A 16,353-nucleotide genomic window follows, 5' to 3' on the forward strand; every position below is an offset into this window, starting at 1 on the left:
TTAATCACAGGGGAAGAAGGGCATCCTCCTCCAGTGCATGGGTGTCTGGCTGACCAGAGCATCCCACCCAAGTGGTACAAAAGAGGAAGTGACCAAGGAAAGCACAGAGGGTGGCAGTTGCCCAGGAGAGCACAGGCTTCATCTTTGATTCCTCCTGCTAATGTGACCATGACCTTCATTGTGGAGAAGGTCATCAGGACAGAGGTCAGTGCAGCAGAGAGAATTTGGGCTTGGTGTCACAACCAGGGTTCAAATCTTGGCTTTAGAAGTTCCTGGTTAGTGGCACTGAGCAAAGTGTGAGGCCCCCAAGTGCTTCCATCTCCCCTTCATATGCAAAAGTCAGGATAAAAATGTCTTATTCTGTGGGTATTGCTTGAGCCACTGAATACAAGTCCCCAACCCCACCTGGTCCTCCAGGAGTCCCCCAGCCTTCCTCCCTGGCTCTTCTCGTGGTCTCTCCATGCCACCCCATCTCTCTATCTCTCTGTGTCTGCCTGTGGCTTTCTGCTCGGCATCCCTGAACCTCTCTCTCTCTCCTCCTGTTCCTTGCTTGGAGGGTGGGTCACACGAGGAACAGGGCACAACTTGTCAGCAATGCCAACTGGTCATTTCGCCAGGCTTCAGATTCTTCATACGTGTGGTAGTGTTAATATCACCACCTTGATATGACAAGAATTAACACACTTTAGGACACGTTACACAGTATTAAGGGTGCTGGTCATTAGGCAGAGGGCTAACTTTCTGCATAACGGAGTGTCCAGAGGATGGCACTGCTGCATTTTGTTCTCTGGCTGGGGGTGAAAAAAGCTTTGGGGAATCTGGTAGGAAGAATAACCCGGTGAGATGGAAGCCAGGGAGCATTTCTTGGGGATGCTCCTTGCAAGTTCTTTTCCCAGCACATTCTTCCAAGTCAGTGTGTCCTGAGCCACAGCCCATGGCAGCCCTCTGAGAGTGACCCAGGTGAGGACTTGGTGGCACAGGTGGCTTAAGATAAGAGGCCCCCACACCAAGCCCATAACAGCCACGAGACAGCACTGTAGTGTAGTGCTCCTCGGGCAGGAAGAGCAGGGCCAGAGCAGCGAGAGAGGGGATAAACCGGTGCCACTGGAGTCAGGTCTTCACGGACGTGACTTGTGCTATGCAGGAGGAGGTGGCCGGGCAGCCATCTGAGGGCATCACTCGAGGGCTGAGGGAGTGGCCTTGAGGGTGTGCAGCTGGGGCTTGGCATCTGAGGGGGCACATACTGGGAGCCGGTGCTGGAATCGTGCAGGGCCCAGGCCGCTGGGCAGGGGTGACTCCCCTGGCATGGGGGAAGTCAGGGACGGCATGGGGTAACTGCTGCCCACTTACAAACATCTGCTCTCTCACATGCCTGCACACACGGCCTTATATGGACACGTCCACCCTCCCTGCATACAGAGACGCTGCCCACACCTGTCCACCCACTGCCATGGCAACTCTCTCCATGGCCCTTTCCTCTGTCTCTATTTTGGGAAAGAAGGGCCTGTGGGGAGGCATGGGCAGGGTACGGCATTGAGGGGTCATCAGACCCAGGTCTCACATTCAGGAAAGTCCACAGGTTAGACATTTGACTTTATTTCCAAGTGAAACTTTGATTCAGGCACAGAATATACCACCAGGACTAAAAGAGATCCCTCATTCATCTTTATGATTGAGCAACAGTGTCGTACCAGGAATCGGTACTTTCTAGAACTCCAGTAATTAATTGTATTTAAATTAATTAATTTGTATTAATTATGTTAAAGCTCTTCATTCATTCCATGTAAACATTTGGCACAAACCATTAAAAAAAATACACTGAGAGCTTCAACCAGTGGGAATGGCCCCGGGTCTCTCTAGGCCTCTTACAGACTCTGCTCTGGCTGCAGAGTGGAATCTTCACCACCTCTAGGCTCTTCCTCACTCTATCCCATTCCATGTGTGGCCTCTTGAGGGACAGAAGAGAATGAAATTCAGAGGCAATGGCACTCTGTCCTCTCTTGTGGTCAGTGGGGGCTGAGGTCAGTCGTGAGGCCCAATCCCAGGACAGAGCTGAACACACACCAGCAGGTGCAGGCAGAGCTGACTATGGCCCTAAGGACCTGAGTTCTTTAGTGGATGGGAACCCTCCCCTGGGAAGGCTGGACATCACCACTTGAGAGCCTGTCACCGAGGAGTAAAAATAGGGACATTGCAAATACCAAAGCAAGAGCGCATTTATTCCAACAAATGCAAATCCAGGTTCTGTCTCCCACAGAGTCCTTGAGGGAGGGGCAGCCCACAGATGTGTTCTGGTGAGCTGCTTATGCTGAGTAAATTCACTGCAGAGAGTCTGGCCGGAAGGTGCCCCATCCCTTGGGGTAAATTGTGCCTACTCCTCCCAAACCATCTCAGAGTCTGTCCACGGGCAGCTGTGACCCCATGTGACCCCACGTAAACGGCTGGCTATATGAGTATCATGCTGGCGGGTCCAAGCACCTGCAGCCACGGTACATACTGCTACCCAAGGGCTTCTGTCATACACTCTCTCCATCCTGGAGATGGTTTTGGGGATAGGGTTTAGTGGCTCAAGGGTCACTTAAAAAAGCACTGGGCCACTGAAGAAGCAGAGGCACCAAGCAGTCAGAATGTGCCCTGGATGCTCTAAGCCACCCAGTCATCTCGGTGAGTACTGGCCAGGGCTGAGCCCAGCTCGCCCCACAGTGCCTGCCTCTCAGTGTCTAATTGTTCTTCAGCTGCAAGGTGACCTGATAAACTATGATGGTGTTTGAGAAGCCCCTGGGCTTTTGTGGGTGACGGACCTATGGAGACCTGTGGGTTGGAATCATGCCTTTGACTGGTGTTACTTGTGCTGTCTGCATTTTGGTTTCTGCATGTGTAAGTTGAGACTCATAACACCCATCTCACTGGATTGTGGGAATCTATGCAATGATGGGTATAGAGAACACAGCTGTCTCTGTCCCCTTCACTCCCTGAAGTTACTGGAATGTGTCCTATCCTTCTCATCTCTATAAATCTCTGCCTCATCTGTTCGTATTCCTCTGCCTCCCTTCTGCTCTTTTCTGCTGGCTCTGGATTATTTTTCTCTTATCCCCTTTTTGTTGTCTCCCCTTAAACCCCAACAATCCTTCTAGGCTTTCCTCTTCTCCTAAGCCCTCACCCACAGGCCCTTGCCATTGTCTTCCCCGAAGCTGGACCCAGTGGTGTATGGGTGGGCAGACTTGTACTGCTAGGACATGGCAGCTCTCTTTCATTCTTCAGGCTGGCATGCAGACAGACTTAGTCCCTGTCATACCCAGAGGGACACAGGACCACTCAGCAGGACCCCTCCACCCTGTTTCCCCCACCCCCAGGCCAGCACTACCTGCACCCACACTCTGCCACGCTCATCCCTTCATAGTGGTACTTGAGGGTGGGGACCCCCATGTCATCCTTGTAGAGGATGGAGATGGGGCTCAGTTTGGTGGGCACGCAGCAGGCCTTACCCACTTTCATGGGGAACTTGAGATGCACCAGGGTCTGCACAATGGCATGCTTCGTGGGGGTCACATCATCAGCCAGGGGGAAGAAGCAGCCACCTTTACATTCGTAGGCATCATACTCCTTGGGTGCAATGATCCAGCTGTCCCAGCCAATGTCCTCAAAGTTCACCCTCAGGGAGGTCTTCTGACAGTGGTTGTTGGCCGCGGCACTCCTCTTCCGTCTGGTTAAAGATGACCCTGGGGCTGTGTGACCTTCCCCGTCCTCATCCTTGTTGCCACCTGCTTCTCTTGGACCATTCTTGGACAACTTCTTGAACATACTCTCCTGTTCATGGCCGATCATCTCCCTGAGCTCCAGCCTGGTCTCTTTGGTCCCATTGCTGCGGTCATTAGAGAAGACCACAAAGAAGGGCAGGTTTTTGGAGCCTGGGGGAACACTGATATCCAGTTGGTCACAGCCCTTCCTGTGACTCTCCACAGTCACTTCCAGTTTATTTTTGCTCTTGGTGGAGTCAGCTCTGACCCACCGCTTCACAGCACTGGAGACCTCAAAGGTCTCCCAGCCCTCGTCCCGAATGTCCTGGGACACCAAGAATGTCTTAGTTCCTGTAGAAGCATCCCAGGCATCTGCTCCATCCAGAACATCATAAATGGCCATGTTGCCTTTCAGCTCATGAGAAGAGTCTACGTGATTTTGACAGGAGACATAGAGTCGGAGCTCAGCCCTGGTGATCTGCTCATGCCTGGGAATGGAGATGTTGAAGAGCAAGATGTGCTTCTGGAAGGGAAAGTTTTCTGTGGCTGAGATGGAGATGGCATCTGAAATGCAAGTACACAGTCAGTGATGGTCCTCTTCTGTTACACCAAAACAGACTCATGGCTCATGTCAAAGGGCACCCAGGATGACATTGACCTATTCTTTTTTTAATTTCAAAATTTTTAAACTTTTTTAATGCTTTATTTATGAGAGAGAGAGAAACAGTGTGAGTAGGGGAGGATCAGAGAGAGAGGGAGACAGAGACACAGAATCTGAAGACAGGCTCAAGGCTCTGAGTTAGCTGTCAGCACAGAGCCTGATGTGGGGCTCAAACCCACAAACCAAGAGATCATGACCTGAGCCAAAGCCAGACGCTCAACTGACTGAGCCACCCAGGCACCCCAACATTGACCAATTCTATCAAATTTTTATTGGGGTTTCACTTAAGCCCTTAATGTAGAAGAGAATTTTCAAAGGTACATTTAAGATCTTCCAAAGATAGAAGAGAATTTTCAAAGGTACATTTAAGATCTTCCAAAGAAAACCAGAGGCAAGAGATGCCTTGCATTGGAGTTCATGGATCCAATTCCTTAGTAAGCATCTACTCAGTGTCCAGCCTTATGCTATGAGCTTTGCATTCTGTATTTCACTTTGCTCTTCACACTAACCCTGCAAGGATCTAATTATTATTCCAGTTTTACAGATGTGGAGATTGTATTTAGAGTGTTTAACTGTCAAACACACACATCCTGTAAAGCTCTTCACTAAAAAAAAGAGAACCAAATAAACAACACAGCGAAGTATATTGTCAGCCTCAAAGTGCAGATCCCAAGTATATGATGGTAAAGGACACACCTTGGGAGAGGATGATGAATTTCCCACATCAAGACAATGTTAAAAATCTTAGCATTTAAATAGTATAGGAATTATTCAGCATTGTAATTTCTGAGCAAAGTGGAAGTGGATTTTTCTTAATGTTTGAGGAAAAAAATAGAACATATTAGCCTCAACTGCTTTGTCATGTAGGCAAAAACAGAACTTGCCTTTTAGCTACACAACAGTCTCTGTTTCCAACCTCTCTTATCTGACACACAGCCATCAGGACATATCTATTAGGCCATGGCTTGGTCACAAACACAAGATCACAACACGAGCTGAGTCTGTATGCTGCTTGTGATATCCAGCAGTGTTTGACAGACCAAGGGGCTAATCCAGACCCTGCCCTTTCTTAGGCTTGTGACCTTGGAAAAGTCCTGCGTCTCTTCGTGCCTCCGTTTCCTCATCTGTAGAATGGGGCTCATCCTACCTGCCTTCCAAGGTTGGTGCGAGGCTACCACAGATGGCACATGGAACTTACTAATATGATCTCTGCCTCACAGCTGATGCTCAGCCAATCTTTCTGTGTCCTTCCCAGACTCTCCTCCCCAACATGCAGTCCCCCCTCAAAGCATGTGGCCCCACACCCAACGTGTGTGTGCCATTCCGGCTCCTGCAGAATGTATGTGAATAGTGAATGGGGTCTATGAGCATCAATGCCTACTGTGCCCTTCCCATGGCATGCTTCGAAAATGGCTGTGGCGGGGTTGGGGGGGTCCTGGGTGGCTCAGTCAGTTAAGCATCTGACTTCGGCTCACATCATGATTTCACGGTTTGTGAGTTTGAGCCCTGCACTGGGCTCTGTGCCGACAGTTCAGAGCCTGGATCCTCCTTCAGATTCTGTGTCTCCCCCTCTCTTTGCCCTCTCCATGCTCATTTTCTGTCTCTCAGTAATAAAACATTAAAAAAATTAAAAGAAGAAAAAAGAAAATGGCTGTAGGAACACATCACACATCTAGAAAACAAATACCTTCCCTACCTGAGCTGCACGTGGACCATCTCTAAAGGGAAGGAAGCACAACTGACTTCCACAGGAGTGCTGGGATCCAGTACGAAAACTTGTTTTGGGGACATGGACAATGCTGGGAGCTGGAGAGGGGCAAGTAATCGAGATGGCTCCAAAGCCTGGACTCCTAGACTATGGGATTTGGTAATTAGCTCCAGCCAAAGAAGCTTAGTCTTCTCCTAAAGCGCAGGTTACAGACATGCCCCAGAGGCATGGTGCGATGCTGAGAGCATTGGGTGACCTGCAGATTCTATTTTTTTTTTCATTAAGCCAATAGTTTAAAAATCAGGCAAGTTCACATAAAATCTAGATTTGTCATCTTCTTTAGGGCAATCAGAAAATTCAGCACTGCTAGTCACGTATCATGACTACTGTGTCCTTTAGATGGGTCATGAGCTCTGCTGGCTGGGCGGGTCTGGCCATAGTACTGGGCAAGGCTTGTTAGGGGTCTGCAGGTCAAGTGCTGGAGGAGAGAGGCCTTGTGTGCCCGGCTGTTCGGAGAGACAGCAGAGGCAGGAAAAGCCTGAACTTTGTAGGCAGGTGGGTGCTTTGGACCAGCTGCCAAAGCACTGTGTGTGACCTGGGCAAGTTCCCTCAGTATCTGCAAGCCTTGACGTCCATGCTCACAAGAGCGTTTCGCCTATGTCACATGAATTAGTGGACATGAACCCTAAGTCCATGTTTGTTATCTACCAGTCCTATTAAAGCAGGCAAATCATTTTATATTTAGAAAATAAGAAAATTGTCCTCTGATGTTTCTCTCTCAGAAAAATTGATCAGACTTGTGGATACTTTTTGGCGGGAGAGAAATAGACATTCTTTCCAAGTTAAGAATCACTTGATTGGAAGCTAAATACATTGTCTGTTTCAAAGTCGGAAGGGGGCCATAAAGGAAGGAAAAGAAGGGTAGGGGTGGAAGGAAGGCAGCCGGGTTCGGGGGCACCTAATGTGTTAAATGTGGCACTGGACCCAGGGAAGGAGAACTTTCTATAGCAGGGCTTACCAGTAGGACTTTCTGCAAGGGTGGACTGGACGTGTTTTATAGTCTGCACCATCCTATAAGGTAGCCATAAGACACATGTGACCATTGAGCACTTGAAACCAGTAGCTAAGTTATTAATTTTATTTCATTTTAATTTATTTAAACAGAAACGTAAAGAGACTCGTATGTCCAGTGGCCACCGTACTGGGCAGTGCAGCCATGACCCCTGAGTCCCCCCCCCGGGGTGCCCTGGCGGAGCCGACTCTACCTTCCACGCTGAAGCTGCGCACGATGTTGGACGCGGGGGTGGTCGACTTGTCGGTGGTGTATCTGTTGTACAGGTCGATCATGTACTGCGGTGGCTCGGCTCGGGTTTTGTCCTGGGAAGGGACCCCACTCAGGTTGAGGCTGCGCAGGAAATCCACCTTCATGTTCTCCAGAAACATCCTCAGGTCGAAGGTGCCCCCCTCCGGCTCACCTCCGGGCCCCCCTAGCCAGTGGTGGGGGTCTCCCCCCGCCAACAAGCGCCCCCGGCTCTCCAGTGGCTTCCCCTGCGCGGAGCAGGCCAGCAGGAGGAGCACAGGGAGGGCCGCCCTAAGCGCCCCGAAGCACATCTTGGGACGGCGCTGTCGCCCGGGACAGGAGACTGCGGGCGGCCGCGGGTGTGTTAGCCGGCGCGGGGAGGAGCCGGGAAGGAGCGGACCCGCATTTTCCTGCCGGCTAACTGCTCTGAAAGGAACCCCCTGCCAGTTCACAGGCTGTCACCCGCAGTCCCTGGAGTGGCCTCCGCGGACACGCTCTTATCAGGCCTCGATGCTGCGCTCCCACCTCTTATCTAAGGGAGCTCTCCGTTAATGAATGTTCTATAAACATCTGACAAACACACACAGGGCTTGTGGGAAGTCCGAGGCCTGCTGCAGAGAATCTGAACTTCTCCGTGGGGTTATCGCCCCCTAATTAGGATCCTCTCTCATTTCCTTGCCAGCTCCGTTCAGAAGAATCTCAAGACGGGTGACCCAGGTTCTATCCACGGGGCCACAGAAACAAAGAATCCAGGAAACGGACAAGACCAAAAAGTCCTCCAAATATAGGAACAACACAAGACTCCCAGAAGGCTTTCAGAGGCGAAGTGGAAGGTGGGGTGGGTGGCGAAGCAGGGTTCCCCAGGGTGAGCAGGAAGCTTGCTCCCTATGGGAGCACGTGTGCCTATGTGCATGTCTGGAGAGCCTGGTGCCCCCAGTCTCATCTATCAAGTGAGTCTTGAACTTTAAGGATCAGGGAGGAATGCAGCACCTGTGGTTTAGTGAGGTGATGGAGGCTTTGGACCTCTGAGAGGACGGTTCAAATCCTGGCTCCCTCATGTGCCCCCCACTAGAGTCACGTCACCTCTATGAGCCTGGAGTTCAGGAAAGAGTTGTGAGCAATCTGTGATGATTATGTGCTAGATATGACAGTCACCACAAACCCCATCAATTGGGTGATCCACATTCTGGCTGCTATTTCCCTGTGCTTCCCCAGCCTGCTCTCTGGGGACACCACAACCACCCTGAGACCTGCCTCCCAAGCCCGGAAAGAGCTCTGCCCCTGGGCTTGGGGGGCTCCTTGCTCATGTCAGCTGGGCCACACTCGTCAGCCAGAAGTGTGCAGTCTGGGGAGGGGCGGGGGCAGGGAAGCCCTGAGATCAACACATGCCCTGGAGATGTCCCCCTGGTCCCAGGAGGCCAAAATCTCGGGGTCTGTGTAATTGTAAGACCTTTGTGCCCATGCGTAGACTCTGTTCATTTCTGTTACATGTGGGATTGACCTAGGTAAGAAATGGGGATAGTAATTGTTCTCTTGGGGGGGTCTGTCCTGAGGGGGGTTTGAACATGAAGTTTTTCCATGCTGGCAGGACTCCTGGGGAGAGGTAACACTGAGCTCAGCAGCTTAAGGAAGATAGGAGGGGCCCCAGCGGGAGGTCGGAGATCCCAGTGCGTGCCCAGTGTTCCTCCCACCCCTAGTGGGGGCAGGGTGAAACCAGGAGCCTCAGAATTGCTGGGCCTGGACAGAACTTTCTGTCCTCATCCTCTGGGGACACCAGCAAGGGAGGGTGGACGGGAATGGGTGCAGCTTCAGAAGTGCTGCTTAGAGAGGGGGCAGGAAGCATGCTGGGCGTTGAGCCAGCTTAGTGCAAGAACTCCCTGGGGTGGGGAAGAGATGACGGGGTGAAGAGCCTGGAAGTGGAGCTGCAGCGAAGAGGGCCTGGGAGGAGCTGGGGAGTCAGGCAGGCAGGTGCCCCTCATGGTGCTCCAGTTCCTGGAGGTAGCCCAGAATCGGGTCGCATTCAAGAAGCGGACCCAAGGGACACATGGGTATGGCCTGAATGTGGGTCAGAGGAGCGTAAGGGGCTGATGTTTTCTGAAAAGCCTGGTAGATTTTATTTTCTAATTATTACAGTAGTACATAGTGTAGATAATTGGGGGAATGCAAAACCTGAAGAAGGAAATAAAAATAACCAACAGTCTCACTGACCCGTGATGCCCATGGTTAATATTTTCTAATATAGTATAGACAGCTCCACAATCCTCTATCTACAACCCTTTTGTCCAGGAGTGTTTTGAGATTTTGAAATTTTCAGATTTTGAAAGTTCAGCACGGCACATACACTGTAATATCCTAATGGGGTTGGGGCTAATAACTTATAGCCAAATACCTTAACATTTCTGCAGGGACACAAATAGAAACACAAATAGCCATTCAGATCAAGTTTTGCCCTAAAAGGAGTTAAAAGGAACTTCAGGTTTTCTGATAGTTTTGGATTTGGGACCTCAAATAAAGGACTCTGGATCTGTTTACACATGGGATCACCACATCTACCCATGGAGGCTGCACATGAGCCCTGCCCAGAGGTGCTGGCTGCATAGACTATAATGTGGATGGTGCCCCCAGAGCAGTGCAAAGAAACATGGCTATGTATTTCTGGAATTCTCTGCCCAACAGACTCAGGGTATCAATATATTCACATGTCCTTTGTTATTTTTTACTTGTTGTATCAGGTCTCCTGATCCATATTATCAGGAAGTCTGATCCATTGCCTACATTGTCCAAGTACATATAGGCTTTTTAGGAGGTGGAGGTGGATGTGGAGGAGGTGGATGCTATCAGTCCAGCCTCTTAATGCTAGAAGTGGCGAGGGAGAGAGGGCTCCTAGTAGGTGCCACCTGCTGTGGCTTCTCAATGGCACCTGGTTTTGCGGTTGGGGATGGGTCACACACATCCCTGACTGAGAGGCCCTGACTGGTTCAAGTTTCTTCCCAGGTCTCCGTGGTGTCCTCCTTCGGCGCTAAGATAACAGATTACTCAGGCACACTCACAGGCTTGCCATTCTGCAGAGGGCAGAGAGAAGAAGCCGTCCACGGCCGCCTTCCGATCCCATTCTGCTCTCACACAAATCTCTAGGTTCTTGTACAGAGCCTGGGTCATGAGCTCCGACTCCCACTTTCCTCAAAGTAGTGTGATTTCAGAGACCTTGTTACCTTTGTACAAATGAGCCTTGGTCTAGCTTCACAGCTCCCCTTAACTCTGTGTCTTAGGGAACAAGGTTTTCATTCTGTCTTTCCCAACAGGTACAGAAGTCTTTTGCAGAAGGACCCCTTCTCTCTCCCTTTTCTGCTACCAGTTCTCCATTGCCAGGCCTCAGGCTATCTTAACTGAGCCACAAACCATCTTATTCGCCCTTCATCTTCCAGTTCTCCCCTCCTGCAAATAGAGTACCATGTGGCACAGCAATTCCACTTCTGTGTGTATACTCAGAAGAATTGAAAGCAAGGTCTTGAAAAGATATTTGTACACCTATGTGTACATGTATGTATTTATAGCAGCACTGGTCACAATAGCCAAAAGGGTTGAAGCAGTCCTAGTGTCCACTGGTGGACGAATGGATAAACAAAATGTGGTATATACATACGATGGGATATTCTTCAGCCTTAAAAAGGAAGAGATGCCAAATGAAGTAAGCCAGTCACAAAAGGGCAAACATTGCCTGACTGCGCTTATAGCCAAATGCATAGAGACAGAAAATAGTATGGTGGCTGTCAGAGGCTGGGTGGATTGGGACTGGGATGTGATTGACTATTGGTACAGAGTTTTAGTTTTGCAAGATGAAGAGGGATGGTGGTGTGAAGGTTACATAATAATGTGAAGGTACAAAATACAATGGAGCTGCCAATGGTAAATTTGAAGATAGGTATATTTCACCACAATCTGAAAAAGGAATTAAAAAACGTATATTAAAAAAAAAGTATATCATTTAGAGTTCCTTTTGTTATAGATTGCAGACGGGCAGAATCCAAACAGGTTTAAACCAGATGGATTATGGCTAACTCACGAATGCGGCAAAGTCCAGGGAAAGTTTGGCTTTAGCACAGCCTGGTCTAGAGTCCAGGCAAAGTCATAATCTTGCTTTTCTCCACTCTCAGAGCTGCCTTCCACTGTGTGGTCTTGACCCTCAGCTTCTCTGTTTTGGCAAGAGGACAGCAGCAGGTCTGCATCCTGGGATGGAGGAGGAATGGAGGGGAGGGGGGAAAAAGCCTTTTCTTCAGAAAGACCCAGTTAGTTTCATGGTGTCTTCTTGGTCCTGATTGGGTCATCTGCCCATGCCCTAGCCAATCATTGTGAACGAGGGGAATGTGATGCCCTGATTGGCTTAGGTGAGGGTGATGTTGCTGGCAGCAAAGAATGAAAGACAGATTCCCCTAGGGGGTCTAGATCTGGTCACCAGAAGCCACTACTAAAGGATGGCACAAGTATGTTCCCATGCCATGAAAATTTTTCAAAAACTCATTTTTTTTTTAGTGTTTTATTTATTTTTGATACAGAGAGAGACAGAGCATGAGAGAGGGAGGGGCAGAGAGAGAAGGAGACACAGAATCCGAAACAGGCTCCAGGCTTTGAGCTAGCTGTCAGCACACAGCCCGATGCGGGGCTCGAACCCACGAACGTGAGATCCGACCTGAGCCGAAGTCGGAGGCTTAACCGACTGAGCCACCCAGGCGCCCCTCAAAAATTCATTTTTAAAAAATGTTTATTTTGAGAGATGGGGGAGGGGCAGAGAGAGAATTCCAAGTAGACTCTCTGCTGTCAGTCCCACCAACCCTGAAATCATGACTTGAGCTGAAATCACAAGTCAGACCCTTACCTGACTGAGCCACCCAGGCATCTCCATATGCTTCATTTTTTAATGACTTGAACAATATTCAATGCTATGGACATATCCTAATGTATCCAACATTCTCCAACTGTAGGGCAACTGGGCTATTTCTTACGATAATGTTGCAAGGCACATTGTTATAGTCTATATTTTATATTATTTTCTTTAGACAGTTCATCAGAAGAGGAATGTCTAAATCAAAATGTATGCAAACATCTTAAAGGTCTGGGTAAACATTGCAAGTTGTTTTCCAGAAATGCTTTTTAAATATTTACTTGCATTAGCAGAGCCTAGGAGTACCTGCGTTACCACCCTTTAGCGGTAGTTACTTTTAGTCTTTAGTAACTTGATGAACAACAACAACAAAATGTTTATTTGCTTTGCTAGCTGAGCTGGACTATATTTTCTCTATATTTTGATGAGCCACTCTGCAGGGTCTGGACTTTAGCCTTCTGGAAGGTACAGAGGTAGCCGCCTCTTACCCATATGTGGTCCAGGGCCTTGCTCAGGAATCCTACTTGGTACCATGCTGTGTGTCCAGGGAGAGGGCTGGAAGGATCTGCTGATGCCTGAGTGCTCCTCAGGAGCACTGAGCACCTTTAGCACAGAGCCTGGCACACGGTAAGTGCTCCACAGAGAGTCATTATTGCTCATGTCTGTACAAGGTCTGATCTTTCTATCACTGCTTCTATTACCCCTGGAGCAGCTCTGCCCCTACTTTTTGCAGAGCTCCTGTTTTACATGTGCTTTTGGTTCGAAATGCCTCATACTTTCCCCCCACTGCCCTCCACCTGGGCCCGGTTCCTGCTGCCTTTCAGCGCCTGGCCAGGACCCCTCCCTCACACAGCTTCTGAGTTCTGAGCGACACCATTCAGACATCTGGATTCATCCGACAACCACTATGAAGGGCCTGAGGGCCGCTGATGCTGTTGGCTTCAGCTAACATATCCTTCCTGTAATGCGACGTACCCAGAGAGCCGGCCCTGTGTTCACGGTGGATCTGAGGCCCTCCCTGCCCAGGCCTCTAGTTCATTCTGCACATGTCCGTGAGCACCCCTGGGTACTCCAGCCAGTGGGCTGCTCAGGCTGGCTCTGCCTTGGTGGCTGCTGACCCAGCCTTGTCCTTCAATCTGGACTTGATGCCCAGATAGTTTGTCCTTACTATACTATGGAGTTTTTTTAAATTGTTAATTTATTTTTTAATGTTTTTATTTTATTTTTGAGAGAGACAGAGTGTGAGTGGGGGAGGGACAGCGAGAGAGGGAGACACAGAATCCCAAGCAGGCCCCACGCTCTGAGCTTTCAGCACAGAGCCTGACACGGGGCTCGAACTCACCAACTGTGAGATCGTGACCTGAGCTAAAGTCAGATGCTCAATCCACTGAGTCACCCAAGGGTCCCTATGTGATGGTGATTTTTAACCAAAGCTTTTGTAGCACCATTTCTCATGGGACTTCGGAATTACAGAAATGGAGTAATACCATGCAGTTGCTACAGGAGAAGCACAATGTAATGGATAAGAGAGGCACATCTGACTCATTCATTTATTCCAAGTTCATCCCGCCAGCAGACAGACTTCTGCCTTCATTTACGGAGGTAGGAGAGGATCTGCCTAAACTTCCATGATACAGCTGCCTCCAGAAGGTCAGGAACCTCTTTGTCCCAGGAAGCAGGCCATGAGGACACCTGTCTCTCTGGAAGCTTCTCCAGCTCCGACACTTACCCACACATGGCTCACGGGAATGAAAACTAGACCCACCTCAAGGCTGCAAGGAGAGAGAATGAGCCAGGCAGAGCAAGGGCTGGGTCCCTTCCCAACTCTGGGCCTCGCTGCTGTGACGCCCTGCTCCCATTTGGCACATGGTTAAGTACTGCCAATGGGAGCAACGTCTCAGGACCGCGTCCAGCTGGCCAGCACATTTATTAGAACGGTGGTTCTCAAGGGGTGGCTCCTGGCCCTGCAGCAGCAGCAGCACCTGAAAACTGGTTAGAAATGCAAAAATTCAGCCTGAGTCTGCAGCTGTAGATGCAAGGCCCAGCAACCTGGTCAAGCCCTCTGTGTGATCCTAATGCGCATTCAGGTCTGCACGTTGGTTTTGGTAAAAGAGGAAAATTCATATGAGCCTTCCAAGAGATAAAGTATGCCAAATACTTTATACGTACTTGTACAGTATTTGGCATACAGTAGGTGCTAAATAATTGAATAAAGAGGTGCATTCTTCTGCTCACCCCCTACTCATACAGACAGGACTGCTGGGGGATCCTGAGGAAGTCAGAATGGGATTAGAATTAAAAGGGGTGGGAAAAGTACTGCAAAGCTCGAATGAGCATCATTCTCTCTGGGAGTAGAACAGAGAGAGGGAATAAAAATCTCTGGGGCGTCAGTTTATCAGTGAAAGACTTCATGTTTGCAACTACTGGTAACAGGACAGAGGCTTCAACAGCCAGGACTGGCAAGCTGGGCCTGGGTCTTCCCACCAGAGTCTGGTCCGGGCCCTAAATGCATTTTGTACAAGCTGGTACCTGCAATGTCTTTATGCCACTGGCCAATCCGCTCTTCCATCCAGGTGGTGCCACTGCATTCCTTTCCCCCTGGACCCCCCCCACAACCTCTCCTCCAGCACCACCTACGTCCATCCTGGCCACAGAAGGAGCACTTGTAGGTTACAGCTGTGTGGCATTTTACAAGTGACCTCAACATACAGAGGGACCTATTGAAAGGCCTCGGGCAAGACCCTTGGTAGCCCCTGGACTCAGTTTCCCCACTTGTTAAGTGAAAAGAAAAAAAGATAACATCAGAAGTTTCCCCCTGCCTTCAAGTCTCTAGCTCTCCATTTTACCGTCTGTGTTTGTCACATGAATTAATCTGTGAGGCCCTCCCCTTTCAGAGGATGAAAACATTTGGCAATAGGGCTTCGCAGGCCACTGCACTGCCTCCTCCAAGCTGATACAGATGCGGGTGGGTGACCTCAGGTGTGAGTGACCACATCTAGGCTGGGTGCTGGAGGCTCATGCTTTTGTGACAACGTGATGTTGATATTTGGCTTTTGAGAGGAAAAACAAGTAGTTTCATTCATACATTTTGTTTGCTATCTCGCTCTACTCTCAGGTCACTCAGTGCCATTGGGAAAACCCTAAGTGGCTTTTAGTGGGGAATCACTGTCCGGGAAGCTAGGGGTCTGCATGAGTCACAGAGGCCTTGCATCAGGCACCCTTGAGTGTCAAAGCTGACATGACCTGTGGTCTTGGTAAGACATTGGGGGACATATTATTACCCCATCCTGAGCCTGCTTTTCTGTGGCACCAATTGGGTAATGAAATTTCAAGTCTGCTGTGAGGCTAAACAAGATGACGTATCTAAACCTCATGGTGCTTTATAAACGTGAGCCATTACTAATGACACCAGGTCCTTCCAACACACTCCAAAGTCACCACCACTGCGTGACATCCCTCCTGACACAAGAACAGAGCCCCTGCATGGCTGGACACAGTGATGATCCTCCCAGCCTGCCACCCAACCTTGTAAACCAGAAATAAAGGCCCAGAGACTCAGATCTTCCAGACAAGGCAAGTACCAGAAAGAATAAGACAGAATGCTTATAAGACACCCCAGCTTTATCAAGAAATGGAAAAGGAGCAGGGTATGAGAAAAGATTGAGGAGCAGGAGGAGGAAAAATGAGGAATCTAATATTGAGCCTTATCAAGCCCCAATGTTTTTACTCATGTTGTTGTTAATTTATATCCTGTAAAATGTTCTGAAAAGGATTAGATGTAGCCAACCAGGTGCCAAGTTTGCAGATCAGTCTGAGACACCTCAGCATCCAGTGATCGGATCGTTTGGGTGCGGGCAGTCCCTGTGGGAATAAGCATGGTATGCGCTAAGGACCACCCTCACCTCACCTAATCTCTGCCGAGGCAGGGTCGCATGCCCAGGGCTGCTGTTCCCATGCACGTCCCGAGACCACTTGGAGGAGAGGCAGGGCAGACTGTGTTAGGTCCTCTGGATGCCCTGAGACACCACCTCACCTACCTGCTCTGGGCACTCCCTCCAGCATCTGTTG

General features: G+C 49.6%; 1 protein-coding gene across 1 annotated transcript; it reads right to left on the bottom strand.

Annotated features, from left to right (window-relative positions):
• Nucleotides 1-3,360: 3,360 nt before the first annotated feature.
• GDF2 (growth differentiation factor 2) lies at nucleotides 3,361-7,717 on the bottom strand. The gene is made up of 2 exons (XM_029915811.1): nucleotides 7,372-7,717; nucleotides 3,361-4,301 (listed from the first exon to the last, which is right to left on the bottom strand). Exons 1-2 carry the CDS (start codon nucleotides 7,715-7,717, stop codon nucleotides 3,361-3,363), a joined length of 1,287 nt encoding a protein of 428 aa, XP_029771671.1.
• Nucleotides 7,718-16,353: the final 8,636 nt, after the last annotated feature.

The sequence above is a fragment of the Suricata suricatta genome, chromosome 2 (genome assembly GCF_006229205.1).
Source record: "Suricata suricatta isolate VVHF042 chromosome 2, meerkat_22Aug2017_6uvM2_HiC, whole genome shotgun sequence".
NCBI classification, from domain to species: domain Eukaryota; kingdom Metazoa; phylum Chordata; class Mammalia; order Carnivora; family Herpestidae; genus Suricata; species Suricata suricatta.

Bases quoted from the DNA above. Each gene is read 5' to 3' on its own strand.
- GDF2 (XM_029915811.1), bottom strand. From the start codon at position 7,717: ATGTGCTTCGGGGCGCTTAGGGCGGCCCTCCCTGTGCTCCTCCTGCTG. The intron at 4,302-7,371 runs GTAGAGTCGGCT...CTTGCATTTCAG, and splicing joins GCGCAGCTTCAGCGTGGAAG to ATGCCATCTCCATCTCAGCC.